General features: G+C 49.3%; 1 protein-coding gene across 2 annotated transcripts; it reads left to right on the top strand.

The window, feature by feature from the left end:
* The first annotated feature begins 52 nt into the window (after positions 1-52).
* On the top strand, positions 53-14,421 carry PURG (purine rich element binding protein G). Of its 2 annotated transcripts, XM_027669975.1 has the most exons (3): positions 53-87; positions 1,215-2,055; positions 7,525-14,421. In XM_027669975.1, exons 2-3 carry the CDS (start codon positions 1,228-1,230, stop codon positions 7,531-7,533), a joined length of 837 nt encoding a protein of 278 aa, XP_027525776.1. In that variant the 5' UTR covers positions 53-87; positions 1,215-1,227; the 3' UTR covers positions 7,534-14,421. The 2 variants fall into 2 exon arrangements, with proteins under 2 accessions (XP_027525776.1, XP_027525775.1); XM_027669974.1 differs by having other exon boundaries at positions 1,215-14,421.
* Positions 14,422-25,224: the final 10,803 nt, after the last annotated feature.

Consider the following 25,224-nt stretch of genomic DNA (forward strand, 5'->3'; position numbering starts at 1 on the left):
GGGGGGGGCGGCGGGGCCGCCGGCTGCGGGCGGTGGCGGCGGCGGCGGCGGCGGCTGAAGGGCAGCGGCGGCGATGGGCGCTGCGGGGTGAGTGACCGGGCGGCGGGGGGAGCGGGGATCGGGGGAGCCCGACGGCCCGCGGGGGTGGTGATGGGGCGGGAGATGCTGTGGTGGGGGGCGCTGGGGGTGCGATACTGGGGCACTGGGGGCAGTACCGGGAGCACTGGGGGCAGTACCGGGAGCACAGGGAGTCAGTACCGGGAGCACTGGGGGGCGATACTGGGTCACTGGGGGACAGTACCGGGGCACTGGGGGACAGTACCGGGGGCACTGGGGGGCGATGCTGAGGCACTCGGGGCAGTACCGGGAGCGCTGGGAGGCGAGACTGGGGCACTGGAAGGCGAGACTGGGGCACTGGGGGCAGTACTAGGAGCTCTGCGGGGCAGTTTTTGGGCAGTGGGGGGCAAGAGTTGAAGCTCTGGGGCAGGAGGTGCAGTGATGGGGTGCAACGGGGAAGCAATACTGGGGGCACTGGGGGTCTGTGAGGGGGCCGGGGGGCAGTACTGGGAGCCCTGGGGTGCAGTACTGGGAGCATTGGGGGGCAGGAGGACAGTACTGGGGGTCCCGGGGGGCAGTGGGACAGTACTGGGGGAGATGGAGATGAAGCCTTTAGGGCACTGGGGCAGGAGATGCAGCACTGGGGGGCACCGGGAGGGCTCTGGGGTACGGAAGGGGGGGGGACAGGAGGGCGGTACTGGGGGGGATCCCAATGCCCTGGGGAGGAAAAGCAGAGGGGGTTGATGGAGGGGAAACGCAGTGACATGGGGATGGATCCTGCAGTGGGGAGCAGGAGGCAGAGGGGGGTGAGTGGCCCCCAAAACAGGAGCACCATAACCCACCGCCGTGGGGTAGCTGGAGGGTCTCTAGTGCCACAGGGGCAGGACAGGGGAGCTGGGGGGGCTGCGGGGCAGGGAGGGCTGCCAGGGGCCGGAGTGCCACTGGAATTAGGGCTCCCTGCTCAGGGGGAGGATGTTGGAGCCGGAGCACAGGAGGGGAAGAGTGTCTGGGATCGTTTGGCTGCGATGCTGCGTGCTGTGGCAGCCGAGAGGGATGCAGGAGCCTTTGTAGGGAGAGCAGCGCTGAACGGAGCCGCTGCCGAGGAGCCAAGCAGGCCCCTGGTTGTCATTTGTGTCTCTGTTGTGTATTGTTTCCAGCTGATTGGTAAAGATGGAAAGAGGGAGAGGAGGAGGAGGAGGAAGGAACCTGGGAGGCTCTGGCCTGCACAGGAGCATTTATTCCCAGTCCCAGCAGCAGTACCACTACCCTGCCTCCTCCCAGGGGAGCTGCATGGAGATCCAGGAGCTGGCCTCCAAGAGGGTGGACATCCAGAAGAAGCGGTTTTACCTGGATGTGAAACAGAGCTCCCGCGGCCGCTTCCTGAAGATCGCCGAGGTCTGGATAGGAAGAGGACGGCAGGACAACATCAGGAAAAGCAAGCTGACCCTCTCCCTGTCCGTGGCTGCTGAGCTGAAGGACTGCCTGGGGGACTTCATCGAGCACTACGCCCACCTGGGCCTGAAGAGCGGCCACCGGGTGCACGAGCACAGCAATGACAAGGAGCAGCATCCCCGGAGGCGGCAGCAGCACCCACCGCCCTCGCCCCCCGTGTCCGTGGGCTCCGAAGAGCCCCCTCACAGCGTCCTCAAAACGGAGTACATCGAGAGGGACAACAGGAAGTACTACCTGGACCTGAAGGAGAACCAGCGCGGGCGCTTCTTGCGGATTAGGCAAACCATGAGCAGGGGACCTGGCATGATGGGCTACTTTGGCCACAGCTTGGGACAGGAGCAGACGATCGTCCTCCCGGCGCAGGGGATGATCGAGTTCAGGGATGCTTTGGTCCAGCTGATCGAAGAGTATGGCGAGGGGGACATAGAGGACCGCCGGGGGGGAGGCGACGAGCCCCCGGAGCTCCCCGAGGGCACCTCCTTCCGAGTGGACAACAAGCGCTTCTACTTCGACGTGGGATCCAACAGGTACGGCATTTTCCTGAAGGTAAGTGAGGTGAGGCCGCCCTACCGTAACACCATCACAGTTCCCTACAAAGCGTGGACACGGTTCGGGGAAAATTTTATCAAGTACGAAGAAGAGATGAGGAGAATTTACAACAGCCATAAAGAAAAAAGAATGGATGCCAGAGGGGACAGTGGTGAAGAGCAAGAGGGTCTGGAATAGAGTGCATTGGACAATTAACGAAACAAAACAAGCAGAAATTGGTGAGAGGGACTGACCTTTAGTAATTCCAAGTTGCCCCAAGTTTTTTGTAAAGTCCTTTTCTGGGAGTTCTTGCCAACTCCGGTACGTAGTGTTATAGGAGTCTGGTTATCACGTTAAATTACACCCAAAACATCTCCGTATGTCTTAGGAAAGGACCAACCTCCCGAGTCCGTATGAGTCAGCTGCTTCGAGTGTTGAAGACTATGGAAGTTCGCGTATCAGCACAAACAAAATCCGGCACTCTGACCTTTAAATAGTCTAGATAAGGCTTGTGTTGCACTTAAACATGATACAAAAGTACCCCCACCCCAAACCTTAAGATGAAACGTATCACTTTCTGCTTATCACGGGTTTTCCTGGACTGGCTTCTGCCCGTACTCAGTCCAAAGGCTGAGCAGTGCCTCTGTAGGGCATTCACGGCCAAAATCAAACCCACATGAATTGCTGGTCTGTGTGAGGAGGGGGAGAGAGGTTTTAAAATTGGCATCTGCTGGTTATTGGATGGGAGAAACAACAGTCTGTGTGGGTAAAACCTCGATAACCAGTCAGACCTTGGTCACGTGCTGGTGAAGGGCAGAAGATTTGTTACTCATTCCGTAGTTTTGTGCTGACTGGATAACCTGAGTCTCCCGGGATAGCAGAGCTCTGCTCGAGCGCTAAGCCTTCTGAATTAGTGGCAATGAATAATAACCCACTCCTCATCTCTGTGTTCTGCCCGTGTGAGGCTGGCCGATTTTTTTTTTAATTATTATTATTATTATTATTATTTTTAATGCGTTTTGTCCAAAATTTCAGGAGGTATTTTTGTACGAGGTGTGTTACGGGTTCCAGCAGGCGACTGTGGAGCGGGTGTGGGGAGGTGGAGGGAACGCTTCTCTCCCGAGCGTGAGATTAATGCAGTCATGATGTTACCTGTGCCAGGAAAACACCCTGGGTGTGAGAAAGACCTCTTGGGGGGGGGTTTGGTGCACCATTGCATTCATAGGCAAAGGCATCTCTGTCATGATCGCCCATGGCGCGTTTCGGAAGCCGTGGTGGACGCCACGTCGGGTTTTCTGTCCTGTCGATTTTCCAGGTGTTGTCGTTAGGAGGTGATATCCATGCCCTGCCATCACTCCCCTTTCCCACCCGCTGGGAGCTGGAGCTGCCATTGAGCAGTTCCAGTCCAGTGTGGGTGTCGCCCCGCTGGAGCCTTTGTGACGTCAAGTTTTGCATCTCACGATATCGACTCTCTGCCTGGAGGGAAAATGGGTGCAATTACCCGGCTGGGAGGTTGATGAAAGATTTTGTTGTTTCTTAAAACGTGAATAATTTATAATGTTAAGGGGCTTGTCCACCATTTGGGTGACCAGCTCCTTCCCCTGGAACCAGCGGGAGTTTGATTGAGCTCCAGGTACTTCCAGTAGCGTGCTGCTCACCTTTAAGCATGTTTGAAATAGGCATTTCCATGTCTAATGAGAAATTTATAATCATTCGGATCGTTTAATTACAGAGTGGCCGAGTGTGCACGTGGGACCAGCTATTTTTTCATGCAGCCATTACATGTTTTATTTTTTAATCTTTTGAGAAACGTATTTATTTCCAACCAGGCCATTCACCGCTCCGAGTCTGGACCCACCTGCATGACCACACTCAATCCAAATGCTGTTGCCTGTTAACGTCATAATGAGAAAGGTTGGGGAGGCAGGGCTGGGAACCAAGAGGATAATCTGGACTTTAGTTTGGGTACTAAAACTGGTTGATCTGTTTTAACTTGGGAAAAAAAAAATAAAAAAAAAAAATAAAAAAAAAATAAAAGCTTGCACCAAAGTCACCAAAGAACCTTTAGGAAAATGTTACGGTTGTGACAAGTAAGAAAGTTAATTTCACTGTTTTAGGTGATTCCCCCTTTGAAACCACATATAGCAGTTACAGCAACCAAGCCTTTGGCTTAGTGTCAAAAACTCCCATCCCTTTCTCCATAGATTGCTCTTTCAGGTCCTCTTTCAAACCTGGAGGACATGTTTTTGCTCCATCACTTGAACCGCCCGCGGACCGTGATGAATCAGCAGGGGTTGTACGGGGTGCTGGTTCATCATCGCTCTCATGGCTTTGGTCCTAATGGTTTTAACAGGTCAATTAAAACAAACAAACAAACAAACAAAAAACACAAACCCCAACATTAAAATAACTCTACATCCTGTCATTGGTGTGAAACCAGAACTTAGTGAATGAGTTGTTAGCGTATCGCTGACTGCTGCTGCCCGTCACAGTGCCTGAGGTAAAAAATTCCCTTCTAGTCCAACAAGCCGGAGCTATGAATGTACAAACTTTTTACGCTCTCCTTCCCGTTTCTACGTGGCTCGACATCTCCCCATCCCTGCCTACCTTTGCCTCAAGGGATCGTAAAAGCTCCTGCGTTGGAATTAGTGACCGAGTGACCACGTGTGTTGTAAGTGATCATGCCTTCCCCTGTGTTCCTGTAGTGTTGGTGAGGAAATTACTCGTCATTGGAAAGGGATGTTTTCTTCACCGTTTTAAAAGGAAAAAAGGATGCAAAATGGCTTTCCTTATAGCTGCCCATTTTTTAAAAAAAACCCCTTTATCTTTTGTTGATTAATTGGCCTTCTGATGTCATTAGTTTGTTATAAATATCACCCAGGAATCCAACGTCTACTGGCTGCCGGGCTGGGCTCGGTTCTGGCACGCAGGTATCCCGTAGGATCCGCTAATGCATTTACTCCCCTGGCATGGGGTGCACCTTAGTATCCAAACCTGGATCGGGATCTTGACGTTCACTGCCGATCACCCCTGGGCAGACCAGTAGCTACGGGTTTCCACCGCGACGGAAAGAACTGGTGTTTGCAGGTGTTGGGTTGGAGAGTAATGGGTTTCCACGTGATGGGAAGCACCGGTGTTTGTTGGGTGGGAGGGTTAATATGGACGCGCTGCAAGTGCAGCAATGCAAGTCTTGAACGGTGAGATTCGGAAACGGGTTCCTTTGTGTTTTTGGCAGCGCGTCTCCGGCTTCCGAGCGCGGTGGCAGCATGGGCTGCTGGTGTGCAGGAGGGCCCAGCGAGGTGCTCGGGAGCACCAGATCCCTGATGCGTTTTAAATGTTTGTTCCCAACACCCCGAAACTGCCATGTCCCTTAAACTTGAGAAAAACACAAGCTTATTTGCACTAGAAAGAACGGCCAAAAACAATCCTTATAGGAGGACAGGGTGAAGAGCACCGGTCTGAACCTCTTTTTCTCATGAGAGAATTTCCTACTCAAGCCCTCACCTCTGTTTCAAAATTGTATGGTCCCGGCAGAAAGTCTGTCAGTTGAATGATTAAATCCTAATGCACTTTATATTGTGTAAATAATATTAGGAGCACATTTCTGCTCCCGCTCTGGTAAGGGGATGCTTTGATAACATAGTCTAATGCTGAGAGAAGCTGTCTCCTGCATGCATGTGTCTGTTAGAGACCTGTTGCACCTGCTCGGTCCAGCTCCCCTCGTATGTTAGAGGAGGACAGGCGCTGTATTGAGGATCCTCTCAAGCCACCCCGGGTGGGATGATTTGGTTTTTTGAGTTGCAATGTGCAGAGCTGCTGAGCGTCCTCAGCTCTGCCGTCGTGGTGGGCTCCTCGCCCCTTCTGCAGATCGGGCCCCCTGTGTTGCTGTCGAGGCTTAAAACCGGGCTTTTCACGTGTAGTCTTGACAAAGCCAAGTCCAGCATCTCCCTCATTCTTGGCTTTCCCCGCTGCTGGCGCAGAAGGTGGGGCAGTCCCTAAAAAGCTTATCCCAGGTGGAAGGGGCTGTGGGGACTTTCCCTCGCCTTTCAGCTGGGGGGGGGGATGTTGTGTTGAGTCCGGCCCATCGATCCGGCTTCCTTGGGAAAGTACAGAGCTGTGGAAGGGTTGGGAAGCGTTTTGCACTGGTGTGGTGAGGGCGGCCCGCCGGGCGCTCCGAGGGGATGGCAGACCCCAGCCTCAGGGGCTCCTGGCGTGGAGCCTGGACGATGGACTTTACCCAGCGAGAAGCTGCAGCGGTTATTGGTATCTACTCGTCGTCGTAAGTGTTTCTTATCTGTATCCAATATATACCAATCCATATTCACATATAGGCATTACTATATTTATGTGACTATATTGTAGCCTGTAGTAGCTCGTAGCGAAATAATCTTATTTATCTGAAGCGCGCAGTCTGAGGAGGGGACGTCTGCTCCCGCCACCGGTCTGGAGAAACGTGTTGGTTCACCCAGAGCAGGCTGGGAGCTCTTGGTCGTGGCCCTCGTGAGCATCCCTTAGGTTTTCAGCAAGGCTGAAAGGGAAAACACAGTCAAAAGGAGGCAAAACTCTTCCTTGGAGGCGTCGTTGAGGCGAGGTGAGAGCTGTGCGGAAGAGGCAGCTGCAGGTACTCCTGGCCACATTGTGTTTCCATGCCATTTTACAAGCCCTGGTTCTGCAGATCTGTACTGCCACGTTCATAAAATCCCGAGCAGAAGTATTAAAATCCCATCCTTTATACAAAAAAACCCCCAAGCAATTACCAAAATCAATGTCAGCACATTTGTTTTTTCAGCTACAGATGTCATAGTCTGGTAATTGCATCATTTTTTTTTCCCTGTGGCCTATTGCAGTGCCCTAAACTCCCAGGGAAGGGAGTTGGTGGTGGTTAGGAAGCCTAGTGCTTGCGTGACTTGCAGTCCTGTTATCCAATCCTAGTAATTTTTATAGCAGAAAAAGGTTTATTGTTGTGTATTTTTATTGGGCAGATTTTGCACCAGGTCAAAAATTACTTAATAAGTGATTTCAATTCCATGGCATTCCCTCTTTTGCTGTACATACAGTAGATATATACAGTTTATGAAAGAGTTCCTAAAGAGAATTAGACCTTCTGTTTAATTTTCTATGCTGCTTCCTCCAAAATTAAATTGCCCTTTATTTTCAATTACTTAACGTGTTGTGCTGTTTAAAATTCACCTTTCCCCTCCTACCCCTCCATTCCTTTCAAGTAAAGGTTGTGCTTGAAATGAAGAGTTTATTCAAGTGAGAGTGGAATTAAAGGCTACACCATAAGCTATACCGAGGCTGTTACCTCAGAGCCTTTACCAAAATGTGTTGGTTTGGGGTGATCCAGTCTTGCCTAAAAATGGCTGAATTCTGTCATGACCACAGGAAAAAGGCCCCCGGCTAGGGGACAAGGTGCTTCTGGACTTGGGTGATTTGGAAGAAGCTAAAACCAGATCTTCTGCTGCTCTGTTTCTCCCAAATCTGCAGATGGGCTGACTCCATTTTTTCTTCCTAATATTTTGTCCGCCCATGTTCAGTTCCCCACCTGCACCTCCATAAAGGCAACGGTATTCTAAAGCATCGAGGTGAAATAAAATACCAAGAACTCCTGATAGATGACACGGATTGAAAATTGGTTTTCCTGAAATGTCAGGGCATAAATTGAGGTTTTATAAGCCGGATGTCGTTTTGGCATTTCTGTGATGGATGTAATTAGATCGTTCCTTCCACATGCCGAGGGAGGCATCGCGCGGAACCTGAACCTGCAGCCCCAGGGCTCTCTCGCGTACATGATCTTCTAGAAAGGTGTAGGTACCTGCTGGTGTTCTCGTGTTGAGTGTGGTCGTGCTCATACTGGCCTAGCCTCGAGGGGCCTGGCTGCCACCCCAGTAAAACCATCATTAACGACTCGCTAATTCATCTTCTTAATTGCTAGGCTACCTCAAAACGCTTGGAGTGGCACGTGGGAAATTGCTAACTCTGTACAGAGTAGCCACCGTAAATTAGAAAAGGCATATTCCATCTTTTAGGTGTTCCAGACCCATCCTACATGCTAGTATTCAACTGGGGTGAGATAATGGCTCCTGCCTTGGCCATGCAGGCAGTCAGATGGATTTCTGAGGCACAGGAAATCCATCCTGAAGGCAGAAGTTTGCGTCTGTTCCTTCGTCGCTGATCGTTTGCCGCGCGGAGATTAATTGGAGGCAAAGATCACCCTCGGTGCTGGGTGCTGGCAGCCGGCTGAAGCCAGGAGGCTCTGTGCCCGGCCCCACTCAGCGCTGCACTGACAGGACACCTCTGAGTTCACATGTGGGAGGCAAGGGAGAGAGGAATATTATATACATATATATGCATAGTCATGTTTCCCCTGTTTCCAGGAGGTCCTTCCTTTTGAGACGTTAAAATGTTATCCGTCGTCTTTGCCGTTTCCCGTGTCGGGGACGTTCAACGTGCAATAGGAGCAGGGAGGTGGATTTCCCAAGCAATAGCAGCATAATCTACTACTACCCTTAAATCTTTACGCTGCAAATCGTGTGCAATAGAATCTGCATTTCAAAACAGCAGAGAGTATGTGGGATAAAAGACACGGGTTAACCCCAGGCTCTTACAAGTATTCCCATCTGGTCCTTGTTCGGAGCACATGTTGTTGGCACAATGCTGAGGGAGAGGGGGAGTAAGAGCTTCCCACCGAGGTAGAGGAACGAAAAGGCAGGAGGGGGTGGAAGGAAGTGAGGACAAGATCCGTGCTCCAGGGAATCACAGAGCATGACGAGTTTTATCTGTAGTAGGAGGAACAGGCGGCACCGTCAGCGCTGGAGTTCCGTGGAGCTGGGGAAGGAGGCAGAGAGCCTGGATGCTCCACTCGGGGACCAGGGTGGTTCTCTTGGGCCAGTTCTCCTTCCTCTTTGGGAACAGTACCATGCTCTGCAAGTGTCTAATCTTGCCAACAAACCCATCGGGGCTAAGTGTGTCTGATGGATGGAGTGTCTGCTTTTCCAGCTTGCTTTTTAAGACTCGAGTAGCTTGGCTCTTACCGAGCTGGGAGGCTTGCCCAGGAATACCTGCAGAGGCTTAGGGGAGCACACAAGTGTTGGTGACCTCTTAAGGTTTGCTCATGCCATCCCAATTTATGGATACTTTTGTGTGCTTTTCACTGGAGCCTTGCTCCGGGAGCCAGCTGAGTGATGGAGTGTTGTGTTATCGATGGGGCAGCTGCTCTTTTCCATTGCAAAGGAAAGGTGTTGGTGAAGGCTGGAGGGGATCAGAGGGAAAGAAAGCAGCTTTCAAGGAGCAATTTCTGTGAGCCTGTCTTTGCAGAAGGGTTGTGTCATTTCTAACAAGACTCCGCAGATGATCACCACTTGTATTGCCTTTGTTTACCTGAGCACCGCTCGGTGTTAACAGCTGTTGAAAGCTGTGCTTTGAAACAGTGAAGTGCTGGAATAATTGTGAGGGCTCTGGAAAAGCTGTCAGTGTCTCAAGCTGGGCCTCCTGATAATGGAGACAGGATCACTTTGGCTTTATCCTGCCTGTGCCTATGTTCCCCACCGCTAAAATGGGGTGAATGATACCTCCCTACCTCAAAGGGGTGTGAGAAAGAGGAGTTTGTTTGGCGTCAGAGTTTTTGTGGTGATCTGATGCTGACCAATACTGATGATCACCAAGAGCAGAAAAGGGAGAAATTTCTTGTGAAATGGAGTGTTTGGAAGATTTGGAACATACCTGACTCCAAACTTAAATTTGCAAGGGTGCCTCTAACGGTCCACTTCAGGGCCCACACAGCAAAAAGCATTCTTATTTTTCCCAAGTTGAACAACCTGGCAAAAATCTGCTCTTTCAGATCTCCCACGGTGGATATTCCCAGCCTCCCTCCCCAAGCTGTTTCCCCCTGCTTCTTCTCAGATACTTCTCATGCTGTCCAGCCTGTGTGTCCCTTCCTTCCATTTAATTCTGTCGCTTTTTGCCTTACAGGCCGTGCTCTCCGGAGGAGATATGGAAACAGTTTATTTTCTTCCCTGCTGCAGCTTTTATATATAATTAAAGGCTGTTGTCAGGTCTCTTCTGCACCCTTTCCTAAGGAAATACAAAGCCTTCCACCAAGGGTAATTTTTAGCCCTCATCATGTACTTGTTGCTTTCTGATGAGTCCGTTTAAACACAAATGGAAGGAAAGCATCAAGCAGCAATATAAGCTCCCTGTGCCAACATGTTTGGAAATACAGGTTTTCCCTTGTGTTCCTAACTCTCCAAGGATTGTGTGTTCTTATCATATGAATAGTCATAGAAGTATTTGCATGAACTTCTCCTTACTAGCATTTTCATTGCAAGGAGATCTGAGAGTTTTGTGTAGGTCTAACTAGAGAGAATTTCCTCCAGGTTCTCACTCCACTCTGTCTCCCCTCTACACGTATATCCCAGTGCCTTCCAGAAGGGCATTTAAGCATATGACCAACATCTGTCAAGCAGCTACTCCTTCCCTCCTCTTCCTGGGGAAAAGACTGAATGCGCCAATTCAGCCCTGGTATTTTTAACATAAATTAATTATCCCTGCTGTTCCATGTTAGCAGTGTAAAGGGTGAGCTGGAGCACGCTGTGTGCTGGCAGCAGCACACCCCAGCAGCTTCACAGCATGAGAGCAAACCAGAGGGCTCACAGGGAGCAAAGCCTGGCTTTGGCATGGCTCCCACCGCTTCCCTCGGCAACTGGTGTTGAACAGGAGCTGTTTTTTCTCTTCAAGTTCCCCCTTGGACCTGTTGCTGCTTTGCAAATTGTCGTTTTTGCTTGGAGCATGGAGGAGTTTCCTGTGCTGCTGCCTGGTTGGGAAGTACCCGATATTAAAAAGAGAGTCTCTCCTCTGGGAAGCTGGCAGGGGGAATCTAAGGCCAGAGACCTTATGTGCAGGCAGAGAGGTGATGGAGCAGTGCTCTGGGGTAAATGAAACTCAGTGTGCAGCCAACAGATGTATTTCTGTTTGGGTTGCCTCCACGATAGCTGCTTTTTCTTTCCTTCCAGATGTTTGAACACTCCCAAGATCTCCATAGTGCTGCTTAGAACAGATATTTGTGAGGGAACTGAGCTGCCTCCAAGGACAGTCTCTTTGCTGAGACTCCAGTGAGCACAGCAAAGTGTTTGGGAAGTGGAGCATTGTGCTGGTGGCACTTTTAAAAGAGTTTTTCCCAGGTGGATGTCTCAGCAGGGATGAGCAGAGGCCACTGACAGCCAAGAGCAGAGGGCAAGGATTTGATTCTCAGTTCTTGGCAGTGGGACTTATCCTAGGTCCAACAACTCAGTTACTGTGCACACCGCTGTAGTAAGCGATGAAGTTTTTTAATTTAAGCATTTTTAATAATACCCCCATCCTGGTAAAATTAGGGAAAGAGTTTTTTGGCTCAAATGTTTTACTTGGAAGCTGAGAATAGGCACGGTGTTTCACAAGGTGAACCAAACCTCTGTGCATCTTACCTCAGAGCGTATCCTTTAAAGTGGCATTTTATTTCTTGCTCCATCTGGTTGCAAAAGATCAAGGTCACCAAAGCAGAAACCCCTGTAGGTATTTATATGGCTCAGTGCATAGGGACATTTTCCTCTCACTTTGCTGGCAGGGCCCAGTCCTGGTTGTGCTTTTCTTCTTCCCATTTGGACCACTAAGAGTATTTATCAGTCCTATTCATGTCTTGTGGGTGACCTGGCTTAAGAGCCCTAAATTTGTTTTTCTCCTTAGAAGTTCAGCACCTTTTATTAAGCCTTACTCTGGAAACGTTGTGCAAAACCCAAATGTGCCTCGGTTCCCTCCCTCCCCATGTGTTTTCCAACTACTGCAGCCGATGTAGGACAAAAAGATGTGGAGCTGGTTATATTTTTCCCAGGCAGTTCTTTTCCTCTGTGTCTGTTTTGGTATGATTTGGCCTTAACCATTCCAGGGATGCTGTTCTGCAGCTCTCACCTGCTTCTGCAGCCCTTGCAAGGACAGCGGGGCTCTGGCTGATGTTAACTCTAGGCTGGGGCAGGTTCTTGGGGTAATGCTGCAGCAAAGGGGGAGTTGTTTAACCATCCCCTCCGTGATGGTTCCCATGTGGAGTAGGGAACCAGTTACCTGGGGCAGATTTGATCATGTGCTGCTTCCTCTGAGCAGCCAGCACGCACCATGTCGCTTGTAGACAGTGTCTGACAGGTTCCCCAGGGATGAGCTTTACTGCATCTGCTGCAAGTGTTGCTCTGAGCTGAGGCTCTTCCTCCTCACCGGGGCTCCATGCCATGCCTGGATCCTTTGTTACATGTAACCTTAATTTTGTTTCTCTGAAGGTTGCCAGGATTTCCTCCTCCCCGGGGCATTTAAATGGGGTGCAGAGCAATTAGAGTCACTTTTCTCGGAGTGTGTAACAGCAGGGTGCTTCCATATCAGTTTGGGAATCGACCCAGGGGTTTGATGTGGGTTGCTAAATTCAGGCCTGTGGGATGAGCATGCCCACAGCAAAGTGTGTATGAAGATGTGGAGATAAGAGCTGTGCCTCTGCCAAGCTCCTGTCTGCTCTCTTACACTCCTGTACTGACTCTGGTTGCTGCAGTGGGAGCCACCAAGACCAGGGACCACCAGAGCCTGCCTGTGGCACCTGGGTCAAAGTGGCAGCAGAGACCTGAGCCAGGCAAGGGACCTTCACCCACAGGTATCGTGTGTCACGGTACAACTCAAAGGGAAGGAATCCACAGCTTTATCCTGGATTCTGCAGCAGCCCAGCTATTTCATCCTTCCTTTTCTGCCTCATGGGACTTTTAGCTCTTGCCTGGTGCATCCGCTCTGGAGAGCATATGGACATGTCTGTCCGGGGATCGGCGTGTGCCAGCACACAGTCTGCACGTAATCCTGCTGCATCCATAACAGCATTTATTGCTTATGTCAGCACAGCCATCCCTCAGTGCTGCCAGGGGTAACCCTTTGAGGTAACAAGCGATAAGTTCCTTCTAGCTGTCTTATTAAAAAAATAATTAAAAAAAAAGAAGAAGGAGGTGCTGGAACATTTTCACGGATGCTGCCAGCTTTTAACTGTGGGTTACCTTGGTGAAGGCATATTACAGAGACTTTTCTTTTAAGAACAGCTTAAAATTGTCTGTTTGGCAGTGCGTGCTTTGTGCTGGTATGTGTGAAACTGCAAGAAAACCCCCAATCCAGAGCGTGAGGCAGAGGTGGTGCCCATTTGCTCCTCTCTGCAGCACCAAACTGCAGTTTAACCTGTTGCTTTTCTCACCTCTTTCCTGCTCTTAGGAGACACCCTCTACAGTTGGGATAACCTCCCCAAAGCTCCCTTCTCAGGCTTCCCACGGAGGGAAGTTCATCCTCCTTCTCCACACTGCAGCCCCTGAGCTGTTGCAATAAACCCTTGAGGTGCTCTCTCAGAACCCATACCGGTCTCTTCCCCTCGGTGAGGCTGAAGATTCTGTGCAAAACAGAACAAGCAAGAGGCCAAGTCATGGGGAGTTTTCACTTGTCTCAGCCTAAACACCAGCCTCCTCCAGGCTTTCAGTCTTCCAGGAGCTTCCCATCTTTCTAGCCAAGTGGTTTGTTTGCTAGAAGAAGAAAAATTGGTAGTTCTGTGCTAGCAGTAGCTGGAGTCCTCTTTCACTAGTGAAGGCATTTTCTCCTTTGAATTTTGTTTGAATGCAGAAACTATTGTGAAATGAGAGCTGTAATACTGGGAAAGGGGAGATCAGAGCATTCCTCTGGATAGGGTTTGATGCAATTTGAAGCTGCTTGTGGAAGATTGGCTGGAAGGTAAACTGATTTGGGCTAAAAAAGCTGGTGCTGTTAAACCGTATAAGTGACTCTTTAGTGGATGGTCCAAAATAGCTTTTTTATGGCCTCTGACCTCTAGGAAAGATAACTGGATTTTTGATCTTAGATTGAAGGGGCAATTTCTGCTGAAAGAAACTTGTGTTCTTTAGAAACCATCTCAGGCTGGCATTTACTGTCAAAAACATTGCATGGAAACAGACAGAAAACAAACCAAAAAATCACACATGTGAGTCAAGCCCAGGTGAGCCTTGCACTGTCCCTGAATCCGGGATAGATCCTGGTTGTCATCCACCTTTCTGCCTTCATGGCCACCAAAATTTCCCGTAGACACCCGTGTGGGTGTGATTAGACAGGAGCTCCTGTTTTTGCAGCATCCTGCTTTGCACCTGGGCTCGATCCGTTGGCTGTAGAGGTGTTGTGCCCCCCAAGGAAAAGCACTCCCCTCCGATGTTCCTGTGTTGTGTCGGAGCCACGGCGCCCGTACCAGGTGGGAGACGCTGAGGCGGGTGTTGAGTTGGTTTTTCAGAGCAGTGCTTGGTTGCCAGCTGTTGTCTGGGATGCTGTGGCTTTTGGTACAGCTGGAAAAAAAAAAAAAAAGAACCTTCTCGTTGAATTTCAAGTCAGGGGCCTGTTTTCTGCCAAGCTACCCCCCGCCGTTTCAAATGTATTTTATTCTCCTTTTCTTTGCACTGGTCCCGTTACGCTCCGCTCAACAGCTGCTGCATTTAATCCCAGAAGCTGCAGTTGGTAGGGAGCAAAGTGATCTCCCTATAACCTCTCTCTTACTCATAAGTGTGCATTATGAAGCTTAACCGATGGTAATAAAATGTTTTGCTTTCAACATGCCGTCCCTGTGGTCCAATGTTCCCGTCTTCAGGCTCCGTCATTACAGCAGGGCGATGTGTTGGAGCTGTTCTGCTGCTCCCCACGAACCTGCCTGGTAATGCTGGACACGGGCATCTTGGATGCGTGTGGATACCCAGCCAGGAGAGATGGAGAACGCGGAGCAGAGCCCTTTCGGTGGGTAGCAAGCTGGCGGTGTTGGCATTCCCAGGTGGAAGCAGCTCTTTGAGGAAGACTGTATCTTGGCAGTCAAGGAAAAAGGCGCTCAGGGTCTTGCTTGGCTGTGGCCCAAAGTGCAGGTTCCCATCTCTGTGAGATAGTCTGGCAGTGCAATCTGCTGTTAGAGCCTCTTCAGGGACTACGGCAGGACGTGGGGGAGCAGGAACAGATTGCAATCCTGCTACTTGGTTGGGGTTTTTTCACCCCTTTCACAACAACTCGGCAGGTTCATATTTGGTTTTTTGGTGTTGAAAAAGGGCATTTTCATGTCATCCTGCACGATGGAGGGGAAAAAAGATGCTCCTCGCCCACATTTAATAACCACGCAAAATGCAGAAATTCTGCTCTAGGAATTTCATTTTTGTTTACACACCACTGATGCTTTCATTAACAGCATCTTTTCACATATAAGTACTTGAGAGGTCGTACGATTTTCCTGCTCTAAACCAAAAGCAGGGTTTTCCAAGCAGGGGTGTCCAAGCATCATTTCTGTGGTACGGTGGGTTGCATCAGCCCCACAGCTGGTTTCTCTTGGACAGGATGTGGTTTTTCCATATTTGAGGTTTATAGCATTTGGATTCAGAGCAGAATTTCCCAGGCAGAGTGTGTCCCCCCCCCCCGGAAGGTATCAGAATATATGGCTTCGTCAGGCAGCGATAACAGCCTTTTTCTGGAGATTGCCATTTTGTAAATAAGCTTCTTCTCGAGCAGCACGGCTCCAGCTACAAAAGATGGATGATTGTTTCTTCCTGGAATCGGCCTTCCGCTGCAGGATCTGGTTTTTATTGTGATAATTAGCATAGAATTAAAAATGGCCCTGCGTCTCCAGTTCGCCCTGTAGTTCCTCTGGTACGGAGCGATCCGGGATGGCGTTTTCTTCGGGAATGGGCTGTGCCTGGGAATCACTTCATTCGCTGCTGAAAATCAGCGCAGGGGTATCTGCAGGCTTCGACGCAGCAAAAGCCTCCGCCTCCAGAAATAAATCATTGCTCCTAATAAACTTTCAGATGAGTTGTTTGTTGGAGGGTGGAAAAGTTGCCAAGGATATTTAGACGAAAATCCGAAGTGGGATTTTGCAAATGCCTTTAAATTCCAGAGCTGGGGTTGGAGGTGAGGTCACGGGCAAGCAGGCAGCTTTTTCTCCTGAAAAACTGTAATAGCTTTTCTTCTTAAAAATTTAAAAGGGTAGTCACTCCAGGCAGAGGCAGAACTGTAAGGAGTGTCAGACATGGCCACTGGTGTGTCCATAGGAGAAAGTGAAGCAGCAAAAGCGTGCAAACTTCCTTGTGAGAGCAGCGCAGGAAATTACCGAGCAATTGGACGCGGTGTCCTAGCGTTAGATTTATTAGCCACTTCCAAATCATCTGCCAAAAATCCTTTCAATCGGAAGACAGGAAAGAACATGTTATAAAAAGACCTGGAAAAGGAGTGATTTTGGCACGGGAGTTTCCAGGCTGGTGATTGTCCATGCGTACAGTGTTTGGGTTTGGTCTCAGCGTTGAGGTCAGCGGTACTTAAACCAAATGTTATCGCAGTGCCTGCGTATGGCAAATGGTGAAATGTCTGGCGGGATCATGGGCACATCCACGCTCTTGTGTGCGTTCCCCAGACCTTGCTGCTTTGGCAACAAGACTGGATACATCATTCCAGCAGTTTCTTATCTGGATGGTGGGCTGAGATGGTCGTGTTTCCCCACTGCACACCTCGCTGCCCTCCTCACTGTGGGGCACTGCCAATCTCACACTGCACTTCTCCAGCTCCCATGCCTTTTCCAGGCTGCTTTCTTTCCACTTGTATGCCTGCAAAGTTGGAGTTACTTCCATATCCCCTGTATGCAAGACCCTGCTTTTTGCTTGTTTAAATCCAGCTCTTTCTGGCAGTAGTGGAAATAAGTGACCTGACTTTGTAGCTCTCTTTTAAGGTTCCCTGCTTCTGGAAAACCATCTCCCTAGTGCTTGGTCTCTGATGAGGAGCACATATGCAGCTGTACCTGCAGCATCCCCAACATATCCTGCCAGCTCCAGCAAGTCGATATATTTGACTTAAAAAGAGCTTTCTCCATAAAAATGATCCAATACCTGCCTCAGATGCACCAGATGTTGCACAGCCAGATGTTGCCTTGTACAACCCCTTGGAGATTTGGCAGCAGCGCGTGTGGGGCCTGGGGAGCCACTTTGCTACGCTGTGACCATTTTTTTGAGGTGCCTGCTGGAATGTAGTGAGAACTGAAGATCTGGTTTCCCCCTTTCCATGTGGCACTTTTGGGAGAAAACACTCTGTTTTCGCAAGCGCTGAGCTCCCCAAGTAAGGGGATGGGAGGGCACTGCTGGAGCATGTCCCAACTTGCAAGGAGCTGCTTCCAGCCCAGGGTAAGGACTGGGACCAGCACAGTCCTTAGCAAGGAGATTTCCTGCCTCCTGTTTCCAGCAAGCAGAGCTGATGCTTTTCCAGCATGAGCGTAAAGGTAGGATTGGATTTGTGGCTCACAAAAAAGCAGGTGCCAGCAGCTGGAAGGGGCAAGGGAAGTGTGTGTTTAAAGAGAGAAAGGAGAAGTGTCTGTCATCCATTGGGATGAATCCTCCTTTTCCAGCCTCTTTCCGGGAGCGTGCTGATCCAAAGTCCTTCTCTGGAGCGTTTTCCTTCATGATAATGAAGCCGGGCCGTTGGTAACGTCAGTGTTTCCCAGACCGCCTTCGTCGTCTTGTTCTTGCATTCATTGTCCTTCGACCGGTAGGGTGGTTATGAGAAAAAAAGCCAGCTTAAAGCATAGTCAGAAAGCTACAATTAACGAAGCAAGCCACAGATAAATAGGTAAAATAGGCTAACCTGTAAGATAGGTGTAAAAGGAGGCAGTCTGCCGCGCGGCTCCTCTGTAAAACGTGCATGATAAGCGTCGGCGAAGCTTGTTGCAGACACTGGGCAGGGCTGCTTTTGCTAGACTTTTGAGTATCCTAGTTGCAAAGACTCGTAAGTGTTCCAAAAGGCTCGTGGTTTTGGAGTGGGGTCTGTTTTTTTTCTGTTTTCCGTGCGCTGTGGCCACTTGCTTTCCGAATGGGTTTGTATAGTGGTGGAGTTAATGGAGCTGTTCTTTATAGTAACCTAAAAGGTGTCAGTCGTTTGCTCGTGTGTGTTCACAAGCTGAGCCGTGGCGTTACGCATCCCTCCGCGATGGTGTGATTTGAAGCACTTTTGGTGTGGCATGTGCAGTTGCAGTGCTGTCTGGTTTTAATTTCCCCCCCCCCCCCCCCTCCCCGGGTATTTCCCCCCTCTCCGTGTTCCCCCCGTGTTTCGGACACTGAACCAAACCGACGTCGGAACTAGCACTTTAAGTACTAGTAGTCACTTTGCTTCGGACTATATTGAGCACTGCACTTTTGTACGTACTGTTAGCACTGAGTTCTGAACTCCTTTCTTTTCCCCACCTCTTTTCCCCCTTAGGCGCAGTGTTAATTATGTGTAGGGGCCATCAGAAGATAATTTTGAGGTGTGTTGGACCGCTGTCCGGTGCCTGACTTCCATTACGTATCCGTTAGCGACTTTACAGTAGGGAATTTAACCCATCCAAGCTTATTTTACACAGCAGAACAGACACCTGTGTCACTGACGTCCAGGCAGACGTGGTTGCTCTAAACTTCGAGGTCCTCCGAGGAGACCCGAGCGCGTGGCTTTTTAAAAACACCAAAGATACAGGAGAAGTCTCAGAAGGGATCGGGATGGGATTGGAATTGAGCGGAGCGAGAGGCGTAGGGCGGACGCTCTTGTGTTCGGTACGAGACCCCGGTGAGCCCGTGGGACAGCCCAGTTCAAACCAGTCTGAGACTCTGGTAACAGTATAAAGACTGCGCTCAAGCCATTGCAATAAAAGCCATCATTGTGCCTGCACTGGAAGTGCCGTTGGAATTGGTCGTTGTTTTCAACTGCAAAAAGGTATTTTTAAGTAAAAAAAAAGACTGAGAGATGATTTAGAAGATGGAGCATAATAACCCTGGGGTTTGCTGTTGTTAGGGAGTTAACCGGCTCTCGTGTTCAGAGGCAGTTCGGATGTGCATCGCTATTCCCGTTAAATTCCTGTGATATTTCCGTAAGGAAGGCTGGGGATCGGAGCTCCCTTGCCAGCAAATCAGTAGGGTGGAGTTTGTAGCAAACGTAGTCAGAAATCTCTAGGATTTGAAATGGGGTGGTGATCCCTGGGATGCTGAATAATCCGAATTTTGATGCCCCAAACTATCCACTCTCAACCAGCTGGGGGTGTTTTGCTTCTTTAAAAGCCCTCGTGGGTTTTCACAGCAGCAAATAAATCACGGTGGGTGTGGGAGTGCTACATCTCCCCCACACCAGGGTATCCACACTTGGGACTTGCTGCTCATCCTCCTTGACGAGCCCATAGTCAATCCAAATCCTTCTCTGGCAATCCTCCTTGATGGGAGTTTCTCCCTAGTGAAACCTAATGGACAAACCCCACCTTTACAGCAAGGATCCGTTTGAATGGAGAGAAGGGAATTAGGTCTTCTCCTTCACTGCTAGCAAAGGGCCATGATGGAAATAACCTTCAGCAACAAAAAGAAATAGGTGTGTTGGGTTTCCTTGTTGCAGCAGATGAAGGATTTTTCCTAAACAACTCCAGTTTTAGTGGCTGGTTTTCTTGGGTTCCTTTTTCAATGCACCTTCAGGGGGCTGGATATTCAGAGGGAACTGATGATGGTTTAAAACCACAAATCTTGAGCAACCCCAAGTATTATGCTCTTGCATCCTCTGTCACTGGACTTAAAAATGGAATCCAGATTTTGGTGGTTTTTTTCTTTCTCCCTCCAGCCAAATTATCCCTGCAAACGTAGCTTTAAAGAAATAGCAGCAGGCAATGCTGCTGCTCTATCTGAGCCCCCAAAATTAGAGAGCTGAGGGGACAACCTCTTCCAAAAGTACCTCAGTGACTCAGAGCCCACAACCACTCGCTGTCACGAGGATATAGGCAAACCCTTTGGAAAATTCACCCCTCAGCGAGCCCACCAGTCTCCTTGAGTCCTTGAAAATTAAGCTTGGGAGACAGGGGAATGTGAAACAGGTCTTTTTGTCTTTATTTTCCCTCTCAGGTGTAGTTTTTTGCCCCTTGGAGTTGGCATCTCATCCTTTGGGAAGGTAGAATTAAGCATAGGACACCTGAGGCCTGAATGCAAATCCTAGCACAGCACCTCTTGCTTTGGAAGGGCCTTTTAGGTGGGAAAAAAAAACAAAACAGCTCTTGTAGGGATTTTTAACTGTTTGGGTTTTCAGATAGCTCGTGGGAAGCGCATTGGGACAGCACACAGGCGATGTTTTACTGACTTTTTCTGTTCCTCCAAGAGAGACTTCTTAATTTGCTTTGGTAGTTTAGAGTTTGTTTCCTTGAAAGTTCTTTTTGGACCCATGAAAATGCCCTTGAAATGAGTCAAGTTTATCAAAATATTTTGTGCACACACCCATGCACCAGCCCACGTGTACGTGCATGTCTCCCTGGGTGTGTATACAGATAGAGAAATATATTATTTCCCAAAACATTCCTTTTTTTTTTTGTCGTTGCTGTTGGTTTGGTTATTTTATTTGGGTTTGTTTTCCCCCACCCCCCCCAAGGATATTAACCAAAAGGTGTTTTAAAAGTCATGGCATGAAAACTCCTAAATGTAAATCTGAGTACCTTGTGATGCTAATTAACAGGTTTTTCCTGGAACTTTATGTGATGCTTAATATTTTCCTTAGGAAGTTTTGTTTAATGTTAGATCATTGTTCTGGAGGATGTTGGTCCTACTGGCATTAAACTAATGGAAATAAAATGCATGTGTTACAAGTGTAGAAACGGTGAAGAATTAAGTGTGAACTTACTGTACGATACTGATTCTGTTTTCAAACAATCTGTTTTGCTGTTCAGTAGTTGACATATGGAAATGCCAATGTACTGTAATTTAGCACTTTTCCAATGGACCCTGTTCTCACTACGCCCGAGGGAAGAAGCGGGTTTGGCTCGGGGCTGTCTGAGCTCAGCCCCTGAACCCTCTCTGTGTGTTTCGGCACCAGAACCGGCCGGGTGGAACTTCACTTGGAGGTTTTCTCATCGGTTCAGTGGCTGGCACGAGGCAGAGGGGTGGTGGTTCTCCACTTCCATGGCCAAACCAGGACCATTCTGCAGCTTGGTCTGGTGAAAGGCATCCCTGCCTGTGGCAGGGGGGGGTTGGAACTAGGCGATCTTTAAGGTCCCTTCCAGCGCAAACCATCCTGGGATTCTGGGATGCTCTGGTTTGGGTGCAGACCTCGCTGTGGGTGGATGGACTGGTGGCATCACATTCCACCAGTGCATCCCTCCGGGAGCCAGGCTGGGGCCAGGCTGTCCGAGCTGAGGCGGGACAGACACAGTCCCTGAAATTCAAAGGTAGAAGGGATAACCCACCAGGCCACCCCCCTCCAGCCCAAACCCCTCCTTTCCTAGTGTTAACAGGGTGCAAAGTGTTACTTGTCATGTACTGTACTGAAAGGGTTAATTGATCAGTGACTGTATTGTACTGTATGAAAACTCATGAATTGCCTTGTATTGTTTCTAATGGACTGTTCCATGTCTCCCCACTGCCCATTCCCAACCCGCCCCCACGTTTTTCCAAAGGACGCATGTTCTCAGTTAGGTCCTCCAAACTCTCTGGTGCTAAACTCTTCCGTATCCGATGGTGCTTCTGCGGACACTAACTGACCACATGCCGATCCGGAGCTTGAAGTTCACCACGTCTTTCTTGTCTGTTTGTATGAAGTCACACACACACACACACACACACACACACATGAGAAAAATTAAGGATAAACTTGAATTTGTTTCAAAGCCTCATTGACAATCTAATGTTTTCTATGTCTTGCTTTTATTTGGGATGGCTTTTCTAGAAAGCAGCGCGCCAGCACCTTCGCCCCGGGAGGGGATTTCGTCCCGTTCACTCCTCTGGCATCCGAGGTGAGCTGCTCCCTCGCTGGCTTTGCAGGCTCAGCCACGGGAGGTTGATCCATCAGGAGCCAGCGAGGAAGAGGAGGTGCAGGTGCCTTCAAAGATGCCCAACCCTTAAAAGCAGCTGGCATCCCCGGGACCGCCCCATCCGTATGTAGGTAGGTAGGCACTGAGGGTCTCGGAGGGGATGAACCCATCCCTTGCTTCGTGGCAAAAATTGGCTGTTAAGGAGAATGGAGGCAGAAAATTGGAGTCCCAAAGGCACCTCCATCTCCTCTTGGCATCACTCATCTCTGCCGGCCTCCTGAGCCTGAGGTTTTGCAGGTGACACTCACCTCGGATGGGGTGAACGGGGCCATCCCCTCCCAACCCCCCCCACCCCGACGCGAGCTGCTTTTTGGACAAAAGAAAATCTGACTATATTTTATATCGATTTGAAAACGAAGTCTGATATTTACCCTCGTTCTCAACTGAATTTGCATATTGTTGTTTGCCACGATATTTGTTCTGTCTTCAAATAAATTTGCTTACTTGTGTAGTCTTAACTGTCTGCTCGGATTCTTACACTCGGATTTATCCCTGCTCCGAGGTGCCTGCACTGTGGCTCTCCTTTGGATGCCTCCCATGGAGGAGAGAAGGAAATCTGCCTGGGAGGAGGAATCATTTCAGGCTGTAAATGTTTCTCTCTCCGTTATCTCCCATTCATCTCCCTGGGGCTTTTCAATTTGATGCCCTTTTTTCCCCCCGCTCTTCCATCATCAGATCCTTCTATCCGGGTGAGTGCGCGGCTTCAGCCTGCTTCATTTAAGAGATTGAATTTTTTTTGTGGGCGAGGCATTTCCGAAGGCAGCGTTTTGCATCTGGGAATGAAGGGATTTATGGCTGCGAGCGGCTGAAAGCTCTGGGCATCGGCGTCGGCATCCAGCGCCGGCTCTTCCTGCACATTGCATTAGCGAGGAGTTGGCATCAGTCACCGGAGACGTCTCGGCGGAAGGCAGTGCCCTCAAACGGCTGGAAAACTGATTTGCACATGCGTTTCCAGGGAAGTAATCAAATCAGCCGGCAGGTTCAATAAAAGGAATAAGCAAATATTCCAGATTTGCCCGCGTTTGCCATCAAAACCTGTTGCAAGACTCGAGGGTTTTGAGGTTTCCCCCCCCTCCCCCCAAAAAAAGCTATTTTGAGAATAAAATTGTTGCAGGCTGCTGCAGGAGGACATTTTATATTCCCTAAAAGACATAGCTGTATCTGAGAGGAACATTTCAGGGGGATCCATGAGAGGGCTTGTGCTGTCACCCTCCTTCCTTTCCGAAACCATCCCTGGTGCATGTGCTAGGGCCACAGAGTCCATTTATCCCCCTTCTCCTGGCACTGTCCTCTCTCTTTTCCTCTATCATCCCCTCTGACCTCTCTCCAGCTTTTTTTCCCAGTTTATCAAGTTTTTGTAGATGTTTCTGGCTGCTCCTCGCAGTACAAGCAGCACTGCCCGTGGTGATGGACGCCAGCACGGGAAGGAGGACAGAGATGAATTCTGTGGGAAGATGCTGGGAACAAGAAGCCAGGGTTCATGGAGGGACCTGCCAGGTATGTTTGCCTCCCATCCTCAGCCCAAATGTGGTGTCTGCATCCCAGAACGTGTTTTAGGGATCCCCATCCTTGTGACCCTGGGTACCCCTGCACACTCCCAGGGGGTCAGGTGCCCTTTTGGGACCACCCAGAGCAGCTCCCCCTGGATTTGTGCACCCTCAACTGCTGGCAGAAGGAAGAACTTTGCTGATTTATTTTATTTATTCACTGTAGGCTGGGGTTTTTTTTCCTCTCTAAAACACAGGAGTACTCTTAGGAATCCAGCATTCCTTGGGAAGTGGGGGATAAGCCCGGGCAATGGTGGTGACTGTGAGTAATTATTTTCTGGTTTTGTTTCTCTTGCGTTTTGTATCGCACCCTAAAAGACCGAGTTGCAGTGGAAAAATCACAAAAATAAGAAAGAAAGGTACCCCATGAGGGGTTTAATGTTACACAACCAGCATTTATTTAGTTTTTCGTCGCCTGTTATGCCACTTTCACCAGCATTGCCTTTTTAGAAGGTTCTAGCACAGAAATGGTGAGATTTTAGAGAAGGTGGTAGAAAATCCACACACTAAAAGCTGGGAAGCACCAGGGCCTGGGGGCTGTTGCATGGGAGATCTCTGGGAAAATTATCCCAAAAGAAGAGAGAAAAGCAGCCCAGCACCACAAGCAAATCCCACTTCTGGACATGGAGGTGGGAGTCTGGTGCAGCCCAAAATTCAGAGGTCAGAGACAGTGGCTCAGGGAGCTGTAGGGGTGGGGAGATTTATTGTTCACTGCCGTGCTGGAGGATTCTCCTTATCCCAGGACTGCTCTCTGCTGCAGTGTCACAAACATGGGCAATATGGTTAAGAATAATCTTCTGGAAACAAATCAGCAAATTGAACGTCCAGGGGTGTGTGGATGGTTCCTGGCAGTTGTCTTTCCTGGGAACTGGAATGGCAAATGCTGGGCATGTAGAAGAGTAGCTACAAAATTATATTTTATATATATATATATATATGTTCCTTTTTACTTTGCTAAGTGTATTTTTAGTTGGAAAGTTCACTTCAGGGATGTACTGTTTTGAATCACCTCAAGTGATTCAAGGGTCCATAAGTCCTGCTGCATTACCCAGCAGGAGTTAAGGAAACTGGGACTGGCATCGGCATTTCCAGTAGAAGAACAACCTGAGTCAGTCCTCAGCAAACCTCAGCTTTTCCATCTGACATGAAAAAAACATACCCCATGGACTTGATTTATCTTATTCTGCTAAAAATCCCAGAAAAGTTTCCCACCAGTGATCCCCTAAAATCCTAGTCCTTGACTTGGAACAGGCACACAGTGCTCCAGACTGCAGCAGTGAATTATTATATCATTATCACGATATTACTATTCCATTTTGGTACAGAGGAGACAGTAAAGCAAGTGAAAAATTGCAGAAGGTAAATGAAGAGCAGTGAGCAGAAATTTGTGTAGGTCAGTCACAATTTAGGGCTGAGGGCGAGATGGATCGAGTACCAGACTGTAAGCAAACATATTAATCTTTATTGCTTATATTCGTTCATCACGTGCTGCCTTGGGTACATCACGGTATGCGTGCCCAATAGTGTGTCACAGGAATATAGTGAAGGGAATTAGTAACACGCTTAATGAAAGGGATTTTCATACGTTCCCAGAGTGAACAACTGCCCTGCTGGCAGCGCTTGGCTCTCGACACCCACAGCGAGCGCAGAAGCTCGTGATTTTATTTATCCTTTTTCCTTAGAGAGAGCGGAGCGTTTTATCCATTTTTCCTTGGAACGGCACGGCTTGCGCCAAGGGGTTTGGAGGGG

Source organism: Corapipo altera, unplaced genomic scaffold, assembly GCF_003945725.1.
Source record: "Corapipo altera isolate COAL_440 unplaced genomic scaffold, ASM394572v1 135, whole genome shotgun sequence".
Classification (NCBI taxonomy): domain Eukaryota; kingdom Metazoa; phylum Chordata; class Aves; order Passeriformes; family Pipridae; genus Corapipo; species Corapipo altera.